The sequence below is a fragment of the Prosopis cineraria genome, unplaced genomic scaffold, assembly GCF_029017545.1.
Source record: "Prosopis cineraria cultivar Desert tree isolate PC_DT_omini unplaced genomic scaffold, ASM2901754v1 PC4, whole genome shotgun sequence".
Classification (NCBI taxonomy): Eukaryota; Viridiplantae; Streptophyta; class Magnoliopsida; order Fabales; family Fabaceae; genus Prosopis; species Prosopis cineraria.
Window position 1 is genome coordinate 3,965,300 of NW_026555335.1, and position 23,455 is coordinate 3,988,754.

The following is a 23,455-nucleotide window of genomic DNA, read 5'->3' on the forward strand; positions in this document are numbered from 1 at the left end:
TTATTTTGTTGTAAAACCAACAATTAGGTCACGTTTCGTTAATGAAATGAATGGAATCAAGAGGAATAGAAAGGAATGGAATGGTCATCATTATAAATTTATTTGGTAGAATACTTAGGTAGGTAGGAATGAAGTTTATTTATATTATTTGTTTAAATATAAATTAAAATAAAAAGATCACAACTATATTATTTCTTGCATTAATGCATTTGCCTTATTTTCTTTTCGTTCAAAAGTTTTTCAAAGGCCTTTAGCTTAAATTCATACCCACACGCATGACGTTCTTAAAAAAATTAAACTTTTTTAAATTTTAATTTTAATTTATAAGAGAAAAATATTAAAAAAGATATATAAAATACCATACACAAGGAATCAAATTTAAAATTTGACTAAATTCGAAAAATTCTTTTAAAAAATATTTTTTATAAGATTAAAAATATTCTAAATAGAAAATAATAAATACAATTAAAACTAAAAATATTAATAAATTTAATTTAAAGAAAAATCAACTTAAAAAATTGGAAAATTGACTATTGGCAAAAATGAAAAAAAAAACAATAGAGGAAAATAGGCTAGATATGAAAGGTTAACAAGGGCATTTTGATAAAAATATATTAAATTCAACGTGGGTGACATGATCCCTTTCATCTTTTAAAGGCTTGTCCATTTCTAAAAATATAGTAATCCATATTTTTGGAAAAGGTCATTCCACTTCTCCTATAAGCAGCCAAAATAAAATTACCATTTTATAAGTCAAAATTTTTGTAACCAAAGGTGACCTTAGTGTCAACGAGCATTCCCATAATACTAGCATGGTTAAAAAATGAAAATGGGATGGTTTTAATGCTTAATTTATATATGCATGTACAAACTTTAGATTACTATATTGATTAATGTTAATTACATAATACAGTTATGTTACAATTGTATTAAAAAGAAAAGTTTCATGTTGCTCAAGTGAATGGAGGCCTTAATTTATAAATATTAAGATGTGAATTTGGACTAGTTAATAGGTTTAGAGAAGAAATAGACTATTGCATGCAATTGCACATGAGTTAGATGTGGTATTGGGCAATTTTTTTAAATTTTAGAAACTATTTTTAGAGATAAGCAATTATATGTATAAGATAGTTTTTAAAAAAAAGTTCCTTCCTTTTGAAATATGTGGGCAATTGTTAGATATTATAAATATTTTTAAGTATTGCAAAATAAATTATTATAAATTAATAATATTAATTATTATTTAAGTTTATTTATTATTTTGTAACATATAATTTAAACAACATTATTATTTGCAATTATTTTCTTAATTGTGATTAAGGTGATTTGATTGCTCAACATTATAAGATTTGCCTATAAAAGACAATATTTGCCACAAGTTTTAGAGAGGCTTGGTACTCTTTACCTTTCTTTCCTTTTTTATCATATTGATTCATTATGTGGTTACCTGAGTTCATTTTGTAAATTTTTGTTATTCTATGTCCCTACTTTTAATATTAAGAGTCTTTTAATTTTGGAGAGCTGCTGCTCAATCAATCCAGTGACAAAATAGCTCTTAAAATAATATCTTAAATATGATTTAGGCTATAATTTTACCTGCCGCTGCCGATAATAATTTTTTTTTATCAATTCCAGTTTGATTTCTACAGAGAATAGGTGCGTCATCACGTATTGAACAGAATTTTAAAAAGTCCGATTACCTTTACGTCTTATTTTTTTTTCCTATTAAAATTCCAGCGTTTTGGAGGATACACAGAACTACAAAAGTAGCAAAAATAATGAAGGAAGGAAAGATCCGATCAGAATCCAACTCCTTTAAAGTGATAAAAGAAAAAAAAATCAAGTGTCATATGTTCCTGATAATAACATATAGAGAAGAACACACACACACACACACACACACACATCTTGGAGAAGAATAATGTCTGGCACTTGCAAAACGTGTGAAATGATAGTCCGTACGTAAATGGAGGCTCCGCTTAATTTATAACGTGTTTCTGTAATTTTTTTTTTTATTTTGGATTTTTCAACGTGCATGCGTCTTTATCATGAGCAAGAAGAAAACAAAATAAATCCAAACAATAGATAATTTTAATACAAATATAAGAGAAAACATATATTTTGATTCTTATAGTTTCATTAAATTTTTCTTTTAATCTTTGTATTTTTTTCAATATTTTTAATCCCTGTAGAGACTAAATTAAAAAAATAAAAATTATAAGAACTCAAAAAACAAAAGCTACCCAATCTTTCTAAGAACACTTAAAAAATTATAGAAACTAAAATCAAAACCTGATAAAATTATAAAAACTAAATATTATGTTTTTCCTAAATATAATATCACAAACAGTACAGCAAGTGATTGTAAAACAGAGAAGACCTGAGCTCCACATGACTCATCCCATCAATGTGATGCCAGCTGAGTAGGAAGCAATTGGAAGGGCATGTCTCTGCATTTTATCAAGCTTGATGTATTCTCTTTTCATTCCCACTTACTTGCCTAAATGTGCCTTTAATCTTCAAATGTTCTGATTGATTTTGACCCATGATTTTCTCCAAGGAGTTGATTTCCTATTTATTCTTAACAAAACAATAATTACCAGGCATGTTAGGGACTTTGAGTCTCAAATATAATGATAAGGTCCCTGAACTCCTTTAATCATAGTTTACCCTAAATGTGAAGATACAAAGAAATTGGAATAGGATCTATTTTTGAATTAATGGTGGAAATAAAAATACACAACTGCATTAATTGTAACTTGAAATTGAAAATGATTCTAAGACTCATTTGGAAATACAAGGTAAAATTGGAAAGTAACAAAGGTTTTATTTGAAGAGTATTCTTGATGATTTTAATGATGATGCCTCGCGGTTCTCTAATCCTTTTATGAGCCTTCAACTGAGACCGTTATTCTCACAAGATTCGAAGCCCGCTTGCAAAATATTAAGGATCACTTAGCATAGCCCTGAGTTTTGTGACATGTAAGATGATCATATCATATCCACTCAATAGTCCCTAACTTCTAGTTGTCTCGAGTCTTGAGAGTTATGTTGAGCTGGGGCATACTTCTTTCCTGAAAATGCTTTGAGCTATGCATCTTGGGCATGCAATCTTTGTATTAGCTCACTTTTCCTAATTTTGGACCAACGTTCCAACTTTAGACCCAAACACTTGTTGTAAATTTAGAACCATATGATGTGAATTTGTTTGAGCAGTTGTTAAATATTGATGGTTTGGAAGTTAAGCCATTGTATTCATTAGTGGAGAAGAAAAATCTTTGGCATCTCATTGCCAAAATGTCTTGGATATGCATGTTATAAATTTTTTCATTTAGTTGGCACTATTAACTAATAAAACAGTAACTTAGATTTGTCCATAGTTATTATGCTGCCTGCATCATAATTTTTTAGTGTGTTTGATAAATTATAGGTGTACATTATTGACTATGACCTTATATAAAAGTATCGAGATCTCAAAACACATGAGCACATACCACACAGTATCATGTTTGAGATTGATTTGGTTTGTTTAACTTGTAAATGAGAAGGTGTTGGTGTCTCATTTCTTCATTGTCTTATGTCCTTAATTAATTAATTGATTAATTAATTAATTTTTATACCACTAGCCTTGCAATAATGGAGGGGATTATTTTTTTGTTTGATTTTTTAATTGATAGTAGTTAGTTTGAAGTTTATTCAATGCATTTTTTACGTGATTGATCATTGTCATACACATTCATATATTCATTCCATGAATGATCATACTATTTTTACAAGGAAAATAAGAATCTCAATGTTACAGCTCAGCATGCAAGTGTTAACACTCACCTTGGTGTTGGTGAGCAGCTAAGGCAATCTATTAGAAGTTCTAATCATCATGCTTTAGAAACTTAACTTTTTCTTATTGAAAATGTATTTCCGTAGTAAAAACATGTTATCTATTCTGAGTATTCTTGCAGACCAAAGTAGAAGAGATGATCTAGAACTATTTGGATAATCCTTAGTAAAAACATGCTCATGTACATCTGGGGAGTAGGGGTGGTTGAATTATTCTTGCCAGATGTAATAATTCTCCAAGTATTTTCAACACAAATTATCATTTTTCTTTTCAATCTCCCATAGCAAAGCTTAAAGCTAGCACTTAAAAAGAGAAATGACAAGATTGCTATGCATAAATAAATTGTTGAGTCAGGACTTTGTTAGAGAATAGATTCTGTTCTGAAAACAAATTCTGTTATTTATATTGTGATGTAGATTTGACTTCCTGTGTGTATGTATTGAAAACCATAATTTATTAAAATTAGAATATATTATATTAATCGACTCCTTTGATATTCAATTTTATCTAACAAATATCCAAAAATATTTATAACTATTGTAATAAATTAAATGACCATATTTTTCCCTAAATAAAATTATAAAGTAATTTATACCTGTGCATTGCAAAGGGAGTACATGCACTGGTTTTAATATAAATATAATATCACAAATAGTACGGCAAGTGACTAGAAAACAGGGGCATGTTTTGCCAGCTTTGACTTATTTTAAAGCTACGCCTTGAAGGTTTATGTACCTCCACTCAATTCTCCCTCGTTTTGCAGAAGAGCTTTAAATGAAAATACTATTTTGCCATTGAAATAGAATATTTTTAAGTGTTAATTAAGGTTTAAATTTGCCATTGAAATATCGTGCAAGGGTGCTTAATATCATAAACTAACAAAGATAGCAATATTGCCCCCAATCTTTTAAAAATAAGGCAATATTGTTCAATTTTAACAGCACTAATAGTTAATTTAGTTAATCATAAAAAAGACTATTTTAACTTGATAAAGCTTAGCTGGCCAGCACATCAGCTAACACAGCATTTTTTTTCCTTTGGTTAAAATATAGATTTATAACATTGGGGGAAAAAAACCCTTCTTTCTTCAAGTGTGGCCGAACCATTACCCGAACATTCGAACCATTCAAAATCTTCAAACATAGATGTATGCATTCAAATCGCCAGCATCATTCGAACCAGTCCCGAGCAAGGTGGGCTTTGAGAAGATGTGCTTATAGATTTGTCTAATCCATGCACCATGGCGCGCCCCCAAAAGCTTCAATTGCACCGAAAAACCCCTTTCATCAATCAAAAGAAATTATTCAAGTGAGAAAAAAAAAATGCTTCCAATCTAGAGTTGCTCATCAAATCAATGACAATAGTTGGAATTCCGCCGTCACAATTGGAAAGATCCTCGCTATAAAGCAATAAAAAATCAAGGGGGGAAAAATAGAAAAGAAAAGAAACGCTCAAATCAAGCAATTTTAGAAAAGATCCACACTCAGTCATGGTACTGTCTCCATTCTCAACAGATGCACGTGGCTATAAAATACCGCTAGTGAAGGTTTCTAAAGCCTCACTTGCCATGCGCAACAACTCATCTTTGGATGCTCAGTATTTTGTTCTCCATTCTTGAGGTTGATAGCTCGTGATGGCTCAACTACCGTGGCGGCAATGCTCCTTGCTATGGGATTTATGGGTTTGATTTGATGAGGCGCTTGTTCTATAGTCCAGCCAACTAGACTAGATCGACGACTACATCCCAGATCCACCACAATAAAAACCCAGATCTAAGCAGCCATCAAGAAAAGCAACAACGCAAATCAGAAAACTAATGGTGATGGGAAATACTTTGGGTCTCCGATGGACTTGCCGACGTAGAGGGAGACAAAGAGGAGAACGGAGAAGATGAAGAGACCCGGAAACGAAAATATTGTGAAGGTCAAAATGGTGAACGCTGATGAGGATTTCCATTTCTGGGTTTTGGTGTTTTCAGGCGATGAAAAAAAAGTGATGCGGATGCCAGACAACAAAGCTTTACTAAATTAAAACATGTCATCTAAGCATCGTTTTAATAAGAAAGGTGAGATGGATGCCAAGCGGCATGCCACACAAGCAGAGTTAGATCAACTAACAGGCAACTGTTAGTGTCTGACAAAATTGCATGACATCGCCCTGTTTTTAACCTGTTTTTAAGAAACTGGGAGCAACACTGTCCTTTTCGTTAGTTTAAGATACTAGGCGTGCTTTATCCAATACTTTTAGAATAAACACGCACTTTAACCCTATTTTTAAACTTAGAAGAGGGTCAAATTTTTCATAAGAAAATATAGAATTGAAGATCATATTCTACATTCATAATCACCTGTGTAAAGACGACAAAATACAGAAGTTACATGACCTAACATCTTCAGCAATGCAATGATAGATCCAGTGATAACACAAACTATTCCAAGAATGTTCCACACCTCAAACGTCAGATTGTCTGAGCAAAATGCAATAATAGATTTTCTTTTTTGGCCAACAATGAAATAAAAAAATTTTAAATATCAATTTGAGGTGAAAGATAGTAATAAATTAGGTTATGAAATTTTTAAAAATGAAAGTATCTGCCCATGATTGAAAACCGGGCTTCCCTCCCAATCTCCCATTATTCTCCAGGGCAAAAATCAGTATTATGAGAAGGATGAGATTGAAACAGTTAACCTCCTGTTTCATCCTCTTAATCTCTAGAATTTCCAAACAAAAGATGAAAGCCAATTCATCATTTCCCTTTTCATTCCACTGATTTCCATTCATCCAAACACACTAAGTACCATCAAACTGTCAAAAAAGAAGCAATTCTCCTTTCACTAGCAGAAAGCTACTTAACAATGGAACCAACCAAGCTCATGAAATGTTGTACCTATAGAATCTACTCCATAGCAACAACAAAGGAAGCTCTTATACATTGTCAATCTGACAAGTAAATCCAGCTTCAGCAAAATGTGACTTCACCAAATCAAGAGCTCTAAAACGGTGAGAAATTTTGTTCTTTTCTTCCTTTGTCATCTCTGCATAACTATGCATAGGACAAAGCCAATCAGATTCCATTGATAATTATGAACTCAAGCATAATATAGTAGCAAATGTTAAGAGTTACGTTTGCTCATAGCCATCAGGTTGAAAAACTGGATCCCATCCAAAATCATTTGGTCCCCTTGCAGGAACAATCTTCCCCTAGCATTCCAACCAGAACAATGAGATTTAGTCCGTCATTTACATTAGCACCTTTCAGTAGATGTAAAGAATATATAAAGAAATACCATAGTTCACCAAAAAACACACACACACCCCATAGTTTTTCCAATAAAAAAGCATATATGAATCATTGACTTAAAGAAATACCATAGTTTTTCCAATAAAAGTTACAGGTTCACAACTAGGCCCGACAGCAAAGGAAATTGCACACAATGCATAAGCTGATTTATCGTCATAAGCCATCAACAAGTTGTTGAGACCTGGAAAATGAATTGAAGGAATGGTAAACCAGAACTTTTGAGACAGCCTTGCAAACAAGTCATAGAACTTGTAAATAAATGTACACATCATGCACTCAAGGCAAGACCTTCGTGACCAATCTTCTGCAGGAACCATTTGCTGCAACATTCATTAAACCAACCAATTGATAATCATCAGCCATTATATAAAAAAGATGATGCATCCTATTAATAATGAATTTAAATTATATGTTGCGTATAATCAATGGAAGGAAAACTCCATAAGAAAAGAAACTTTATTGGGAGAGTTGTTTGACCCTGTGAATAGAACAATCACTTTAATTTTCTACAACACAAATAACAAGTGAACAATGCAGTGTATTACTCTCTGAACTCTTCAAGCTGCATCCTAGTTTAAAAACTATTCACTAGGCACTAGCTTCTCTAACAAGCATGTCAAAGACATGTGAAGAAGACTGCATACAAATGGAAGACAAACAACACATAAAGATACGTGTTTTATAAACTGCAAAAGAATTTGGAATACAATAAATCCAACCAAGGAGAATCATGTATTGCACTGTACATTTGAAAATTATCAATCATGCTAGAGGCAATATTTAATCATGATTCGAACTTCAAGCCAACACCAAAGTACCAAGATGGATTGTTTTCAGCTGAAAGGTTCAGCCACTTTACTGTATATCTTGAGAAGCTGTGTAATAAATATCAAGTTCAGTTCCAACTTGAAGAGTAAGATCACTTATACCTCTTCCTTGGCTCCACAACATGATAAACTAGGACCACACAAAATCTTGTTCAAAAGGAACAAAAACAATATAATAGCACAGTCTCCTGGCTACTGTGGAGATCTTTATAGTGCTTAAAGCTTGCATTGATACCAGTCAAACTTCAATGAGCTATAAATTGAGTACGGTAGCATTTAAGATTTCCCCCACCACAACTTAGCTTTGTGATGAACAAAGTCAAATATCAGTGAATTTTGACCAGGAACAAATTTCTATTAACTTGATTTAGCCCCGAAAGGAACATAAACTTGCTTGAATTCAGACATAAAACAGTGACATTGTATTTAGTCTTGCTTCATTTTCTATTCTCAATCATGGTATTGCATGATGCACCTCATAAACTAAAATTTTAAAGGACTCACATTTAGGCCAGCACTCAATAAGAGCTTGAATTTAGAAAGAAAATAGTGTTTACCTGAAGAGTCACATTGAAAATTGAAACAGAACTTACATGTAAGGTCCTGCAACAATTACAGACATGTAAAAAGACCCAGAGTCAAGTTTTATACATTCAGACTATAATACATAATATGAAGAATAAGAATATGACGTCTACCTGGGAGGCCTTTTAAAGCATTGAAACAGAGGCAAGTGTCTTCTACTAGTACAGGTCCATTAACCTTGCCATGCATTAAAAAATATAAAAATTAAAAAGGAGAAAAAAATTGAACGGAAAAAAAGAAAGAAATGAAGCTTAAAATAAAACAAGTTCATGTATGCACAAGAGAACGGAGTAACTAAATACCTGAGCAGCAGCCAATCGAGCCTTCTCTTTCGAGATTTCTTCAGGCTCACCTTGCAACTCTGGCACTGCAAAATTAACCCATCAGAAAAATCAGGCATGCAGGAGCACCGTAAGTAAAAATTTAAGCATCGTCACAAAAATAACTAGCAAAAAACATTCATCGCTGAGCGGCGATCAAAACTGAGAAAGGAGAAAATGTCCCAATGAAGGCCAGTAGGGAAACAATAAGAAGGGAGCAGTAATCTTACAGTCAAGCTTGAGGGACTTAAAAGGAATAGACTGGCCCAAGATTGTGCGTACTTCTTCAAGCTTTTTGGCATTGCCAGTGACAAAAGTAACTGGCTGTGACAGTATTCGCCCTGAAGCATTGGCTGTTGCAGCAGCTGCCATTCCTCCAGGTGTCTGCTTTTGTCTTCTCTGGAAGGAGGCAGAATAACTGGAAAATGATGAAATCAGGGATCCCTCATACAAAGTAGTCTATATATATCGTTTTTGTAGGAGGCTGCTGATGCTCCAAGCCCATATGCGAATGGGATTTGCTCTCATGTAATTGCATTTAGTTGTATCTTTACTTTTATTCAAATTTCAAAATTAGGACCAGATCTGAGCATATCAGATCTTAGAATTAATTAGTTTTAATCATCCTTATTTTGTAATATCAGATCTGATCATATCCTATTCTCTTAGGAGATCTGATCATATCTGATTATTTGCCTAGCCCTATTTTCCTATAAGTATCTGCGCATACCCTGAATAAAAAACTCTGAAGCTGAGTTATTAATTGCTCAGCTGACTTCTTCATTTTTAAAGATCATTCAGACAAAATACCTGATCTTCCGCAAAACCTTAAGTTCCTAAACACCTTGGTTAAAATCAAGTTAATATATCCCAATCCCAACGCGAAAAAGTTGACAGGGAGTTTGGTTTTAGTTCAAAACTCAGTTCTTATTGAGCATCTCCAATAGACACTTCCCCCATTTTCTATGCTTCAAAATCAGATCTAAATGTACTGGGAAAACATCATTGTGACAAAGACTATGAATTTAAGTCTACTTAAAATGAGAGCCTGGGACACCGGCAGGCCAAAATCCAAGTACCAACAGAGACAAGACAAGCAGTCTCTAAATCCTTAGAGTCGAGAGATTCCCCATGAAGAGCACTATTGTCAAAACTCAAAACAACGTCCTCCAAATTTGATTATGGATAATCAGAAATCCACAAGCATTACATTGATAAAATGCAAGGTGATTCTTTAGAGGTTTCGAAAAAAAGGATCCGAAGTATAATAGTAGTACAAAGAACTAAACACTGAAAATGCAATAAGTCAAAAGGCAAGGGGTACTTCATATAAACTCCAATTGGGCGCTCTTCTATCTTGACAATAATACTCGGGCATCCTTGAGGGTTCAAGAAGAAAAATTTGCAGCAGCCTACCAGCTCTAGGTGCTCGAAAACCTAAAAGAAAATGCGTTTGTACAAATGTGGAGAAATACATAAAGAAACCAATACCTTCAACTAAAGCCGAATCAACTCGGTAAGTAAACATGATAAATGATTTTGGCATAACAATCAAAACGGAGTTCACAGAATATTAACCGAATTTCAAATATTGACGGGAACAAGGCGTTTTTTTTTTTTTTTTTAATATCCTCAGTATCTCTTTACCTCCCAAAATAAAAAGAAAAGAAAAGAATGAAGATGAGCCACAAACCGCAAACGTAAAAGGCTCAAGACACAAGCAGTTGCTGCTACGGTGGCCAGTGGAGAGTGACGGCGACGGCGAAGGGGCGGCACGGTTCTATGTGAAGTGTGAACACTCTGTAGTCTGTTCAGTCACTGAGTCGGAGCACAAGGAAACATTTTTTGATTTCCGTTTATCATTGTTTTTTTGTCTAGAAGAACTCATTATCTGGCCCGTATGTTAGATTGATCTGGGTATCTCAGATGGGCTTAAAATTGAAAAGACAAAGTTTTTGGATTTTGGGTCAACAAGCAAAATCCATAATACCTTGAAAAAAGTGTAACTTGAATATAATGTTTAAATTAATATAACAACTATCTATTCTATAATTCTAATTCTAATTAAGGAACTATAAATAATTATATGTAAAAATAATATATTTTTCATACTCCATGGTTATTAAATTTTGATAAAAAATTGATTATATATATATATTAGCTATATAGTTCTTAAAAAATATATAATGATTTTTTAAAAAATTTCTTTAGCAAAGCAAGTAGTACTATTTACTGAGTCTCTTCTTAACCAAAAGAGATGTGGCTGATTCAATTTGAGCGGTTACAGAAATTGTGGCAGCGAGTAGCCTAGTGCTAGTAAACTCCAGTTACATTTGACTAATGCTCCAAACTTCAAAAACTCATTCAACTTCTTACTTTCATTTTATTCATTATATTTTAAAATAATACTATTATTATTATATAAATAAATTGTTGAAACATTAATAGCATGTTGGAATATTGCATTATTTCAAAAATAGGGTCACACATAAACGGGAAGTTACATCGATAATTGTGAGAAAGATGCCAAAACTGAAACAAACTTTGTGGGAGTTTTTTCATAGTTTAATATATACCCCTGAAGCTGGCCTCACTTCGCTACCCTCTTCTAATTCTACCCACTTTGTAAGCGTTTTTTCAAAATACAGGTCTTATTTATTTGCTTTCCTACACACATTCAATATTTCAATAAAAAGTATGTTTTTATACGTTCCTTTTTTTAAAATATATATATATATATATATATACACCATTTTCTGTATTCACGCTGTTAGCGGTAAATCTGTATGCGTATTGAGAAGTTTTTCTTCTTGGCCAAAATACTTCCCTTTGCAATGAAACTCAATACATACGCATTGGGAAGAGTTAATTAAACTGTAACTCAAGCGCATGGAACTTCGAACCACCGAGTAAAAGAATGGATGACATTCTAGAGGTCAAGAGACTCTCTCTCTCTCTCTCTGGGCTCGTACGTTTACATGATATATACAATTATACATAATAATATATATTACTTTTTTTCCGTATGTGATAGAAAACGATCATCTCTTGCACTCCTTGCCTGTTTTACTGGAAGGAAAATCTCAAGTTATCAATCACTTGTTCATGCAGCCATGGACCACTTGGCATTTTCATGAGTCATATCAGAGGAGATTTGATGACGATGAGGTGTCAGTTCATGGTTTGCTTTGGATTCAGTAGGAGAAGGCTGCTACAAGTATTTTAGTACAGATTCACAGAAAAAGAAGCATCAAAATCCAATGATACGCTAATCCCAGAAGACACGAGTTTGGAAAATGAGGCAAATCTTCATGTTTTCCTTCTCTATCTCCTCCCTATTCAGTGCCTTTCTTTTCGTCGTCACTACTCTCTTGCACCACCTTGCCTTCTCTTATAACCATGAAGCTTATCTGCTTTATTCATGGCTTCACAGCTCACCCTCACCACCTCCTTCATATTTTCTCTAAATGGAACATTCGTGTGCAAACGCAAACCCATGCAATTCAAGACCTCCATTAACTTGTCCTCAAGGTTGGCTTGTCACCAAAGATTAATGTCGTTTCTGTCCCTCTTGGCTTGCCTCTACCTTCCAATCTCTCGTCCTTTCGCTTCCTTAGAAAACTTGTCATGTCAGATGCAAACCTCACAGGAAATATCACTTCTGATATCGGTGCTTGTTCTGCCCTTGCTGTCATTGATCTTAGCCATAATAGTCTCGCTGGCTCTATTCCTGCAAGTGTTGGGAATTTACAAAATCTCAAAACTCTGGCCTTAAACTCCAACTTCTTCAGTGGAGAAATCCCACATGAGCTTGGTAATTGCAGGTGTCAGTTTCATGGTTTGCTTTGGATTCAGTAGGAGAAGGCTGCTACAAGTATTTTAGTACAGATTCACAGAAAAAGAAGCATCAAAATCCAATGATACGCTAATCCCAGAAGACACGAGTTTGGAAATGAGGCAAATCTTCATGTTTTCCTTCTCTATCTCCTCCCTATTCAGTGCCTTTCTTTTCGTCGTCACTACTCTCTTGCACCACCTTGCCTCTCTTATAACCATGAAGCTTATCTGCTTTATTCATGGCTTCACAGCTCACCCTCACCACCTCCTTCATATTTCTCTAACTGGAACATTCGTGACGCAAACCCATGCATTGGACCTCCATAACTTGTTCTCCTCAAGGTTTTGTCACAAAGATTAATGTCGTTTCTGTCCCTCTTGGCTTGCCTCTACCTTCCAATCTCTCGTCCTTTCGCTTCCTTAGAAACTTGTCATGTCAGATGCAAACCTCACAGGAAATATCACTTCTGATATCGGTGCTTGTTCTGCCCTTGCTGTCATTGATCTTAGCCATAATAGTCTCGCTGGCTCTATTCCTGCAAGTGTTGGAATTTACAAAATCTCAAAACTCTGGCCTTAAACTCCAACTTCTTCAGTGGAGAAATCCCACATGAGCTTGGTAATTGCATTGGCCTGAATCACTTCATTTCTCAAACAATCAGCTGGGTGGGACCATCCCACCTTTTCTGGGAAAATTGTCAAAACTTCAGGTTTTTAGAGCAGGAAGGAACAACGGCATTACTGGGAGTATACCACATGAGCTGGGAAATTGCATCAATTTGATTTCTCTGGGGTTGACTGAAACCAGCATATCAGGTTTCTTTGCCAGCTTCATTGGTAGGCTTAGAAAGCTTCAAAAGCTGTCCGTTTGTGAAACGGTACTTTCTGGCGAGATTCCATCAGAGATAGGTAATTGTTCGGAGCTTGTTGAGTTGAGGCTATGCAAAAAAATCTGTCAGGTTCTATTCCTTCTGATCTGGGAAAGCTTCAAAAGCTGCAGATTTTGAATTTATGGGATAATTTTATTGCTGGGCCTATTCCTGAAGAGATTGGTAACTGTACAAGCTTGAAAACGCTTGAGCTTTCTATGAATTCTCTATCTGGACTATCCCTTTCTCTGTAGGTGGTCTTGTGAAGCTTGACAAGTTTTGGTTGCTCAAAACAATATCTCTGTGTTATACCTTCAACTCTTGCAAATTGCCACAAGTCTGCAACGATTGGAACTTTACATGAATCAAATATCAGGTTCGATCCCACCAGAGCTTGGGAGGTTGCAAAAGCTCACTCAGTTCTATGCTTGGCGCAACCAGCTTGAAGGAACCATCCCATCTACTTTGTCCAACCTCAGTAACCTCCAAAAGTTAGATCTGTCTAGCAATGTTTTTGTTGGAAGCATTCCAAAGGCCTCTTTCTGCTTCAGAACCTCACAGAGTTGGAGTTAATTTCACTGACATATCGGGCGCAATTCCACCTGAGATAGGAAGTTTGCAGCTCTCTTGAAAGGCTGAATCTCAAAACAATCGAATTTATGTGGGATTCCAAGACAATTGGTGGTCTGAAAAACTTGAATTTTTTTGATATCTCTGACAACCACTTGTACGGGCCATTGCCGGATGAGATTGGTGGTTGCTCAAAACTGGAAATGATAAACCTTAGCAACAATGACTTAGAAGGTCCATTGCCCTGAGTCATTGACAACACTACCAAATCTTTCGGTTTTCAATGCGTCTAATAACAAATTTGAAGGTCAAGTACCTCCAAGCTTAGGTCTTCTTTCTTCCCTAATTAATCTGATACTAAGGGAAACAAATTCTCTGGACCATTCCTCAATCACTTGGTCTGTGTTCTAAACTCCAAACGCTTGATCTTAGTAGCAATGAACTCATGGGAAGCATACCAAAAGAGTTAGGAGATATCAAAACTCTTGCAGTTGTTCTTAACCTGAGTCAAAACTCTCTTAATGGATCAATTCCTTCTGAAATCTCTAAATTAACAATGCTTTCGGCGATGGACATTTCACATAATATGTTGAAGGAGATTTGCAGCCACTGTCTCACCTTGCAAGTCTTGTTTCTCTCAATATTTCTCACAATAACTTCACTGGCTATCTTCCTGATACAGATTTTTAGACACTTATCACCCGAAGAATTAACGGGAAACAGTGGTCTTTGTTCTAGGATTCAGGATTCATGCTTTTTTAAAGATTCCACAGGGAACAAATGACTAAAAAAACATGAACTCAACAATTCTTAAACTGGCCATCGGAGTGCTGTAGTCTTGATAGTGATATCTATTGTTATAGGATCATTACAGTTATAAGACAAAACTATCAGAGACAACTTCACAGAGAAGGGAAACTTATGGACATGGCAATTCACTCCATTTCAGAAGTTAAATTTCTCAGTTGAGCAGGTACTTGGAAGCTTAAATGATGGAAAATATAATAGGAAAAGGAAGCTCAGGAGTTGTGCTCGTGTTGATATTGGCAATAATGAAGTCATAGCCGTGAAGAAATTGAGGCAAACTACAATGGCGACAAGTGATGGACCCTATGAAGACAAGAGAGGAGGAGCATGCGACTCGTTTCTCAAGAGAGCTGAAATTCCTTGGTTTAATCCGACATAGGAACATTGTGAGATTCCTAGATACTGTTGGAGTCACACACAAGATTGCTTATGTATGACTATATGCCAAATGGGAACTTAGGCGGTCTGCTTCATGAGAGGGATGAAAACTCTTGTTTGGAATGGGGAGTAAGGCACCAAATCTTGTTAGGTACTGCTCAAGGCCTTGAATATCTTCACCATGATTGTGACCCTCCAATAGTCCACAGAGACATCAAACCCAGTAACATCCTCATTGGCCCTGATTTGAAGCTTGCATTGCTGACTTTGGCTTGGCTGAGTTTGTTGACGATTGGGGATTTGGCAAGTCCTCCAGTATAGTCGCTGGTTCTTGGGATATATTGCTCCCCGGTCAGTATGCTTCACACTGCAATGCATTAATGTTTTTCCTTATCTTTTACCTCCTGCATTGAACTAAACTTTGCTTTCATTCAGCATAGTTTAATAATTGTTATCTACCACTTGGATACATGTGTGATATATTACTGATTAAGAAGCATTACATAACACCATTCTGGGTCATAAATTGTAGAGGTTCTGTTTTTTGTTAACTTCTATGAAGTTTGATTTGCATGCTTTCCGAGGCAGTTTAATTATCATACCAAATATAACAATGTTGAATCTGACTGGTGTATTTGTTTCAGAGTACGGCTACATGATGAAGATCACAGAGAAGAGTGATGTTATAGTTTTTGGTGTAGTGATGCTGGAAGTTCTGACAGGTAAGAACCGATTGATCCAAGCATACCAGACGGCTTACACATTGCTGAGTGGGTGAGACAAAGAGAGGTCAAGAAGAAGTCCTGGACGCTGCTTAAAATCTGCACCAGAATCAGATATAGAAGAAATGAAGGAAGCATTAGGCATTGCCCTACTGTGCTTAAGTTCTGCCCCAAAACCAGAGACCTACAATGAGGATGTGGCAACAATGATCAGGGAAATTAAAGAAGAAAATGAGGAATATGCGGATTTTGATACGCTTATAAGGGCTCTCCTACACACTTACTACTGGGGCTGATGTTGTAGAGTCCTCACAAGCAGCAGCAAGACCAGCTCGGACCAGAAAACATGGACAACCTCCTCTCCGTCCTCACCAAGACGTTCATCTTTTTCTATTGTGGAAGTGGGCTAGGTAATGAATCTGGGTGTTCTGTTGGCTTTTTCATTTCTTGCTCCAAATTTGTAGAATGAGTAAATGAAGCAGAAATATATGTTTGCAAGTAAAAGTATGAATAACATGGAGTCAACTGTTGCAACTACTATGCCTTTTCTCTAAGAGGATCAATAAATTGTTGCATGTTCTAACTTTGTTTTCTTAATTTTCAGTTACGCACTAAAACGTATGAAACAGCTCGTTCATGTTTTGATCAAAAGGCACTGTTTAATACTTGGTTTGGAGACGGAGAAAAAGAGACGAGATATTATTAAGATGAAAATAATCAAAAATGGTAAAAAAATTAAAATGCAAATGAGTTGATGATATATAATTATGATGGTCTTTTAAGTAAGTACATAACTAGCAACTTACCATTTGATTAATTGATCTGAAAGACAATTGAAGCCGCAGATCGGAGTGAATAATTTTGCTATTGATCAGATAAACTTCATTTTCAGCAGATAAAATGATAAAAGTATCACTACCAACAACCACCATCATCATTATCATGATGGTGTACTCTCTTCTTTTTCCCCCCGATTGAAACTCAAGATCTTGTTATACATTTTTCTTTGGCCAAATAAAATTATAAAAAAAAATTAGTAAAAATGACCTTGTTAGAATCAAAATTGGTTTCAGGGACTAAATGTACTTGAAGGACCAAATCTATTATTATATTCATAAAACAATTTTAATGTTGATTGAAATGCCCCTATGTGAAATCCTCTCTTCGCACACCCAAATCGGAGAACCATCGGAATGCCTTTGAAGTTTGCTGAGCTTGGAGATGACTGGCAACAATCCTCTCATTGGCTTTGTCTCCGCTTTGCCTACTAGAGTGATTGGAAACTCCTCCTTGGATAGCCTCCATGTCTATCGCCTAATATCCCATTCTAAATCCCACTGTTTGTAATGTCTTCACCTGTAGAGAATGTTGGCGAAATGAGCTGCATCGCGGGACAAGGCTTGAATGTGGCGGGGCATGGCCTAGCTATAGATTAAGAAAAAAGACTGATGTTTGTAAATCTCATATCTCAAATTCATATCTTTGGTAAAGAAAAATTGTAAAGGTGACATCACTTAAGTTGAGGAATTCCCATAAAGAAGGGTGAGCTTTTGTTCATTGGACAAAAAAAAAAAAGAATGACCTCTCACTGTGTAAAATCAAGAAGATTGAATCTCTCAACTATAGTAGGACCTCGTGCTATATTTCTCTTTTTTGGAATTTTTTTCACATTAAATCTCTAGTATCAGCTTTTATTTTGTTCTTTTTTATTTTCACATATTGATATTAGACATTTGCAATATAGGGAAAAATATTTAGAGAATCACAAAGACAGCTATATATATTTATAGGTACAGAATGGAAGTCTGCTTCAATTTTTTGACTCTTATATTTGACAATCATATAATATTGTCTAAACTTGACCTGCATACTACTCCTTATCAACAAAAACTTCAGATCAATATAATATAAATGCTTCTAGTGTGTTCATATTCTTTAGATTGTGTGAATTGAATGATAAAGATGATGCTTGAACAACAGTCGTTTAGAAAGTATTATCATTCATTGTAATATTAGCAAAACAACTATTATATAAAGATAAGAATGACTCTTTATTGTCTTTGTAAATTAGCTTTTGTAGCTCTCAATTCTACTAACATTTGAGGACAAACTTGACATTCTCAAAATTAGAGTCAATTTCACACCGATTATGTACATTCAAATTTGATCAAATCTCATGTCTTCACATTTTATCGGCCAGCTCATGTATTTCTACATAAAAACAAGGCTTGATATGTAATTAGAGAGTGTTAATTAGTCAAATGAAATAATAAAAGAGCTCTAGTTTAAACACACAACCTATAATTTTACTCCCCCTTTTCTTTTAGATAAAAGCCTTTATGGTATAAATTAGGTTTATAATATTATAAACCAATTGAGAACTCTTTCATCCATGCGATTCTTCCACCAAATCAATTTTTTGGTCAATTTCTATTTATATTTACCTTTCTATTGTAACAGGATACAGGGTATCTTAATTGTATATATGCCTGTACTAGTTTGTATTTTGAAATTTGGTCAATCCATACATTGATTTGATAAAAACTGCCCTGCTTTGTTATTCATTTGCACAGCAGTTATCTAGCCTTAGAATATGTATTAGGCGATCTGCTAACCTTGAAGGCTGATATATATAACTTGGAGTTCGTGTACTAGAAATAATTAATGGTAAAAGTAGTTCAAGGGAAACTTGGGGAGGAATTGAGAAAGTCCTCTTAGAATGGGTAAATTATGTCTCTTGCTTTTACAAGGTACTATGCAATATAATACGCATACATATAATGATGCCTTAATGCTTTTTCATTTTCACAAATTCCCATGTTTTCTTTTATTAGTTCAGTCGTGACCATAATTTCTCACTTGCTGCTCGTAGAAAACATATGATTGACTAATTAAACGAGAAAATTCTCGTGATCATTTCATTTTGGATAAACATTTTATATCTGAATGTAGCATGGCATGAATAACCCACTTGTGATGGTTACTAATTTTCATTACAGGCATAATGTTTTAGATACACTAAAACATAAGATTTTGTTTAAAGAGATGAGAAAAAATAAAGTTCAAGTCAAAAAGCTTTTGCAATTTTAACTCATGCATATCATAAATCAAGTAAGCTATAAGAAAATGCTGATCAAGGGATTTTCCTAAAAGATTGAATGAAATTGTGATTGTACTTTAAAGTGTACTTATGATCATCCCCTTATTTGCTTTTTTGTATAAAGTATGATGGTAGTTTAACATGGGTATAATATTATTCTTAACCCCCTATGGTATATTTTTTTAATGTATGGTATCTTATGGTCTTTGTTTATGATTTTGATTGTACTTGACAGAAATATAAATCAAACCTAATGGAATTAATGTTCTTTTCACTGAAATATCATTGTTTATTCTTGTTCTTCACATTTACTTATTTTTTAGGGACAATTCAGTTATCCTCTATGTTACATTGTTGAATCCACATCTTTAACAGTTTAACATGGCTTACTATATAATGTATAATACTTAAAAAGAGAGAGCTTATTATGAGTGTTCCTTTATTTATTTTTTGTATAAGGTAGGATGTAGTTTTAATATGGGCATGATGTTGTTCTTACTTCCCATATATATTTTTTTAATTTGCCGCACCAAAACTAAAGGGTAGAAGGATTTTAGTTTAAGGTGCAAGGGTTTTGGCTGGTACAAAAGGGATGGCTTAGGTACAAGGCTTCTAACTTAAAGTGCTTATGTTATGGCTTAGGTTGTAAGGCTCTGGTTTGAGTGTAAGGGTTCTGACTTGAGTGCAAAGGGACGGCTTGGGTATAAGGCTTCTGGTTTAAGGTACATGTGTTATGGCTTAGGGTGTAAAGCTTTTGACTTAGTAATTTTCATGTAATTCATAATTATTTTCATGTAATTTAAGGGCACTGATATTTATGTACTCTCTATATGTTAAATTTACAAGTGATCGGTTAGATATTACATGTAAATCATTCCTTAGTCATACTTGCAAGTTTCCTCATATATATATATATATATATTGATTTACATGTAATCCATAATTATTTTCATGTAATTTTGGAGGATTGACAAGGGTGTAACTTTCTGTGTATTTGATTTATATGTAATTCACAAGATATTACATGTAATTGTCTAAGCCAAAAGTCTTGCACCTTAAGTCAAAACACTTGCACCGTAAGCCAAATCCCTTGCACCAAAGTCAAAACCCATGTACCCAAGCCAAAAGCCTTGTACCTTAAGTCAGAAGCCTTGTACCTAAGCTAGATTCCTTGCACCTTAAGTCAAAAGCTTTGTACCCAAGTTAGAAGCCTTACACCCAAGTTATAACCCTTATACCTCAAGCTAGAAGTCTTACACCTAGGCTAAATCCTTGCACCCTAAGTCAAAATCCTTGCACCCTCTAGCTGTTAAGTTTGCATGTAGTCCTTGATGATTTACATGTAATTAAAGGGTGTTGATTTTTTTTTATGACACTTTACTTGCTAGTTGGAGCTTCGACAAGCACAATGTCACCTGTTAAAGCATCAATAATGAGACCTCTGGTGGTCGAATTTTGTGCCTTTTGAAAAAAAAATTAATTAACACATAGGCATCATAACATCCTAGAAATCTAAGCATGATTAATTAAGTTTAATAAGGATAAGTAGTAAATTGATGAGGTGTATGGTTGGAGGGGTCTAATAAGTGTATTTGGTTGTAATTCCAACCCAAGATGTAGGTTTCAAAATGAAGCTAGGCCATCCAGGTAAGAAAAGAAGAGGAAAATTTGATGAAGAGTCTTCTGTGCCATATACTGTGATGTGTGAATGACCCTCTATGGTGCATAGAGGCAAAACAACATGGGAATGACCTCTCTATGTCATGAGCTATGACAGAGGGCTGCATAGGCCGCAACACACAGCTAAAATTTTTTTTAAATTGATTTGTGTCTGTGTGCAAGAAAATAGAGAAGAAGGAAAGGAGAAAACAAAGGCATGCCCATTACTCTACTAGGGGCGCAATATTGGGGATTATTGGTGGTAATTTAGATATTTCTAACACCTAGGTAATAGTTTATGATGCCTTTTTTTTCCTTTCTCTACCATATTTATGAGGAGTAAACCTAGGATTTGAATTAAGAGATTGATTTTCAGTCCATAAGATTTATGAGTATGAATCCATTAGTTAAAATGAATTTATATGGAGATGTTGAAGGTATTCAAACCCTACATTAATGATTTTGTAAGTGTTTGGTTGGTAGAGGCAATTGATATATAAATTTTGCAATTGATGAGGTGGTTAAGAGTATTTATGGATCATTAATGGTGGTTTAAATAATCCTTAATCAAAATATGGGTCAATGAAAACCTAGTAAACCCATTGGATATGATTGGGTGTGATTATATGATTTTGATGAAAAGGAAAATGTGGAGTTTAGTATTAGTAAATTCTCAAGAATAAGATAATGATGGTATCATTGTAATGTAATTGTAGACTATTAATTTTTAGCACCATTTAACCTTGGAAAAAAGCTTTGAAAGTGGTTATTGTGAGGTGTAAATCTTAACCTTTCAAAGGTTTAAGGAACATGGAGAAACCTAGTTTATATAGTTGTATGTTAATTAGGTACTTATTAAATTAATGATTTGAAACTTGTTTGATATTTAGAAAGTTATTGATGCAATTTTGGCAATGTAATGTATAATACATTAAATTGCTTTGGAAAATGAGGATTTTATGCATGATGCATAAATGTGTTTAATAATGATTATTGACAATGCAATATGATAAAAATGTACCATATGTGATATATATGATGTAGAGTTTAATGGAGGTGAGTAATTGATGTGAATATGACATGGGATTGTGAAATCGGTCATATTTGCATAAATATGTGATATACGTGCATAGCATGATCATTGAAGAGAATTCGCTTAGGGAGAGGAGTAGTTGAAAAATCCATGTGGTATTGGCGACAGCCGTTGGAATCAAGAGTTTGCCCTGGCATAAATTATTGGAATCAAGAAGTAGCCTTATCTCAAGGTTAATTCGAGACTGTCCAACTAGTTCTATAAGAGACTTGAACCTAACTAATCTTCACCGATTCATAAGAAGGCTAGATTAGGGGCACACACCCTATAGTTGTTTAGTATTGAAAGAAACCATAGTACACAATTGAGTAAGTTGACCCTAGCTTGGTAACTCTTTATAAGTAGAAGGCTGGGTTAGTCTATGAAGAACGTAGCCACTTAATATTCACCGATTTCATATCAAAAGTAACAAGAGGGTACAATGTTGATCTTGGATCATGCATCTAAATCCAACCATGTGGTTGTTATTATTATGGTTCGGTATGTGTTAAGCGCACATGGTTGGTATTATTACGACTTCATGTTGTACATTATTGCCATAAATGATTATATGTGTTTTAGGCCCACTCACATGGTTGTTATTGTTGTGAACCATGGCTATGATTGTCATACATGTGTTATTTATGAAGCTATTGCCATTTGCATCTATTTTAATTGATATGCAACTGTATAGATTAGGTGAAACTTGATTACTGAATAGTTTGTACTTACTCCTCATTCTTCAATATTTTCATGCCATAACTCATCAGATCCAAATGTGGAGAAACATGCTGAGGCAAAGGATTATAATGTAAATCCTACCGATGCCTCCTTATGTTAATTTATGTGTAATTAATGTTGTCAATTTTTCCAACTAGGGCTCATTTATCCATTTTGGTGCTCTTGCATTACTATTGTGTAATCTTGTGTATTTTGTGTCTTGAGTTAGTAAGTTTTAGTTATAAATCTTATAAGGGTCAAAATATTGGTGCAAGTAATGTTATATATATTTTGAAATGACTTGAAATGAAAATGATTTGTCGGTGCAAAGTTTTTCTTCCCCCTGTGTCATATAAAAATTAAGGTTGAGTGGTGAAACTTCATTATGTGTGCACAATTTGGGTGATGGTGTGTTGCACGAATCTTTTAAGGTTCATTAAGTGTGATTGAGTGGTTGGTGCAGACTTTTAATACTTATATGTGAGTTTGGACATCATTGTTGTGAGTTTTTGTAAAAAAAAAAAGAGTAAAAATGAGTTTGGGTGTCCAACTCTTTGTAAAAAATGAATTTGAGTGTGAAACTTGTGCCATTAGCTAGAATTAGGAAAAAGCTCCGTGCAGAAACTAAAATCACCTCAATCGAATGTCGGACGGCGATTTGAAACGTGTCAAAAGTTCGCTTTCAGTGTATCATATGACAGTAAAAGTTTGTTGTTAAATATCTTGCAATGCGTCGCTGCGCATGGCACAGAGACATGCGCGCCATGGTGTATATGCAGTTGTCAACATTGTTTTACTATTTTGAGATTTTATGCCTTGATTTTTCTTATTTTCTATGCTTTCGCAACAT

The 23,455-nt window shown here is 34.4% G+C and overlaps 1 protein-coding gene and 1 pseudogene across 4 annotated transcripts; one reads left to right on the plus strand and one right to left on the minus strand.

The window, feature by feature from the left end:
• Window positions 1–6,555: 6,555 nt before the first annotated feature.
• Window positions 6,556–10,726, minus strand: LOC129309386 (inosine triphosphate pyrophosphatase). Of its 4 annotated transcripts, none has more exons than XM_054950952.1 (10): window positions 10,565–10,726; window positions 10,196–10,308; window positions 9,102–9,270; window positions 8,854–8,918; window positions 8,665–8,728; window positions 8,560–8,569; window positions 7,428–7,459; window positions 7,208–7,320; window positions 6,963–7,039; window positions 6,556–6,881 (listed from the first exon to the last, which is right to left on the minus strand). In XM_054950952.1, exons 2-10 carry the CDS (start codon window positions 10,247–10,249, stop codon window positions 6,764–6,766), a joined length of 702 nt encoding a protein of 233 aa, XP_054806927.1. In that variant the 5' UTR covers window positions 10,250–10,308; window positions 10,565–10,726; the 3' UTR covers window positions 6,556–6,763. The 4 variants fall into 4 exon arrangements, with proteins under 4 accessions (XP_054806927.1, XP_054806928.1, XP_054806930.1 ...); XM_054950953.1 differs by having other exon boundaries at window positions 9,102–9,289; window positions 10,565–10,725; XM_054950955.1 differs by lacking the exon at window positions 10,196–10,308.
• A 1,772-nt stretch (window positions 10,727–12,498) lies between these two features.
• Window positions 12,499–16,350, plus strand: LOC129308361 (LRR receptor-like serine/threonine-protein kinase RGI1; annotated as a pseudogene).
• Window positions 16,351–23,455: the final 7,105 nt, after the last annotated feature.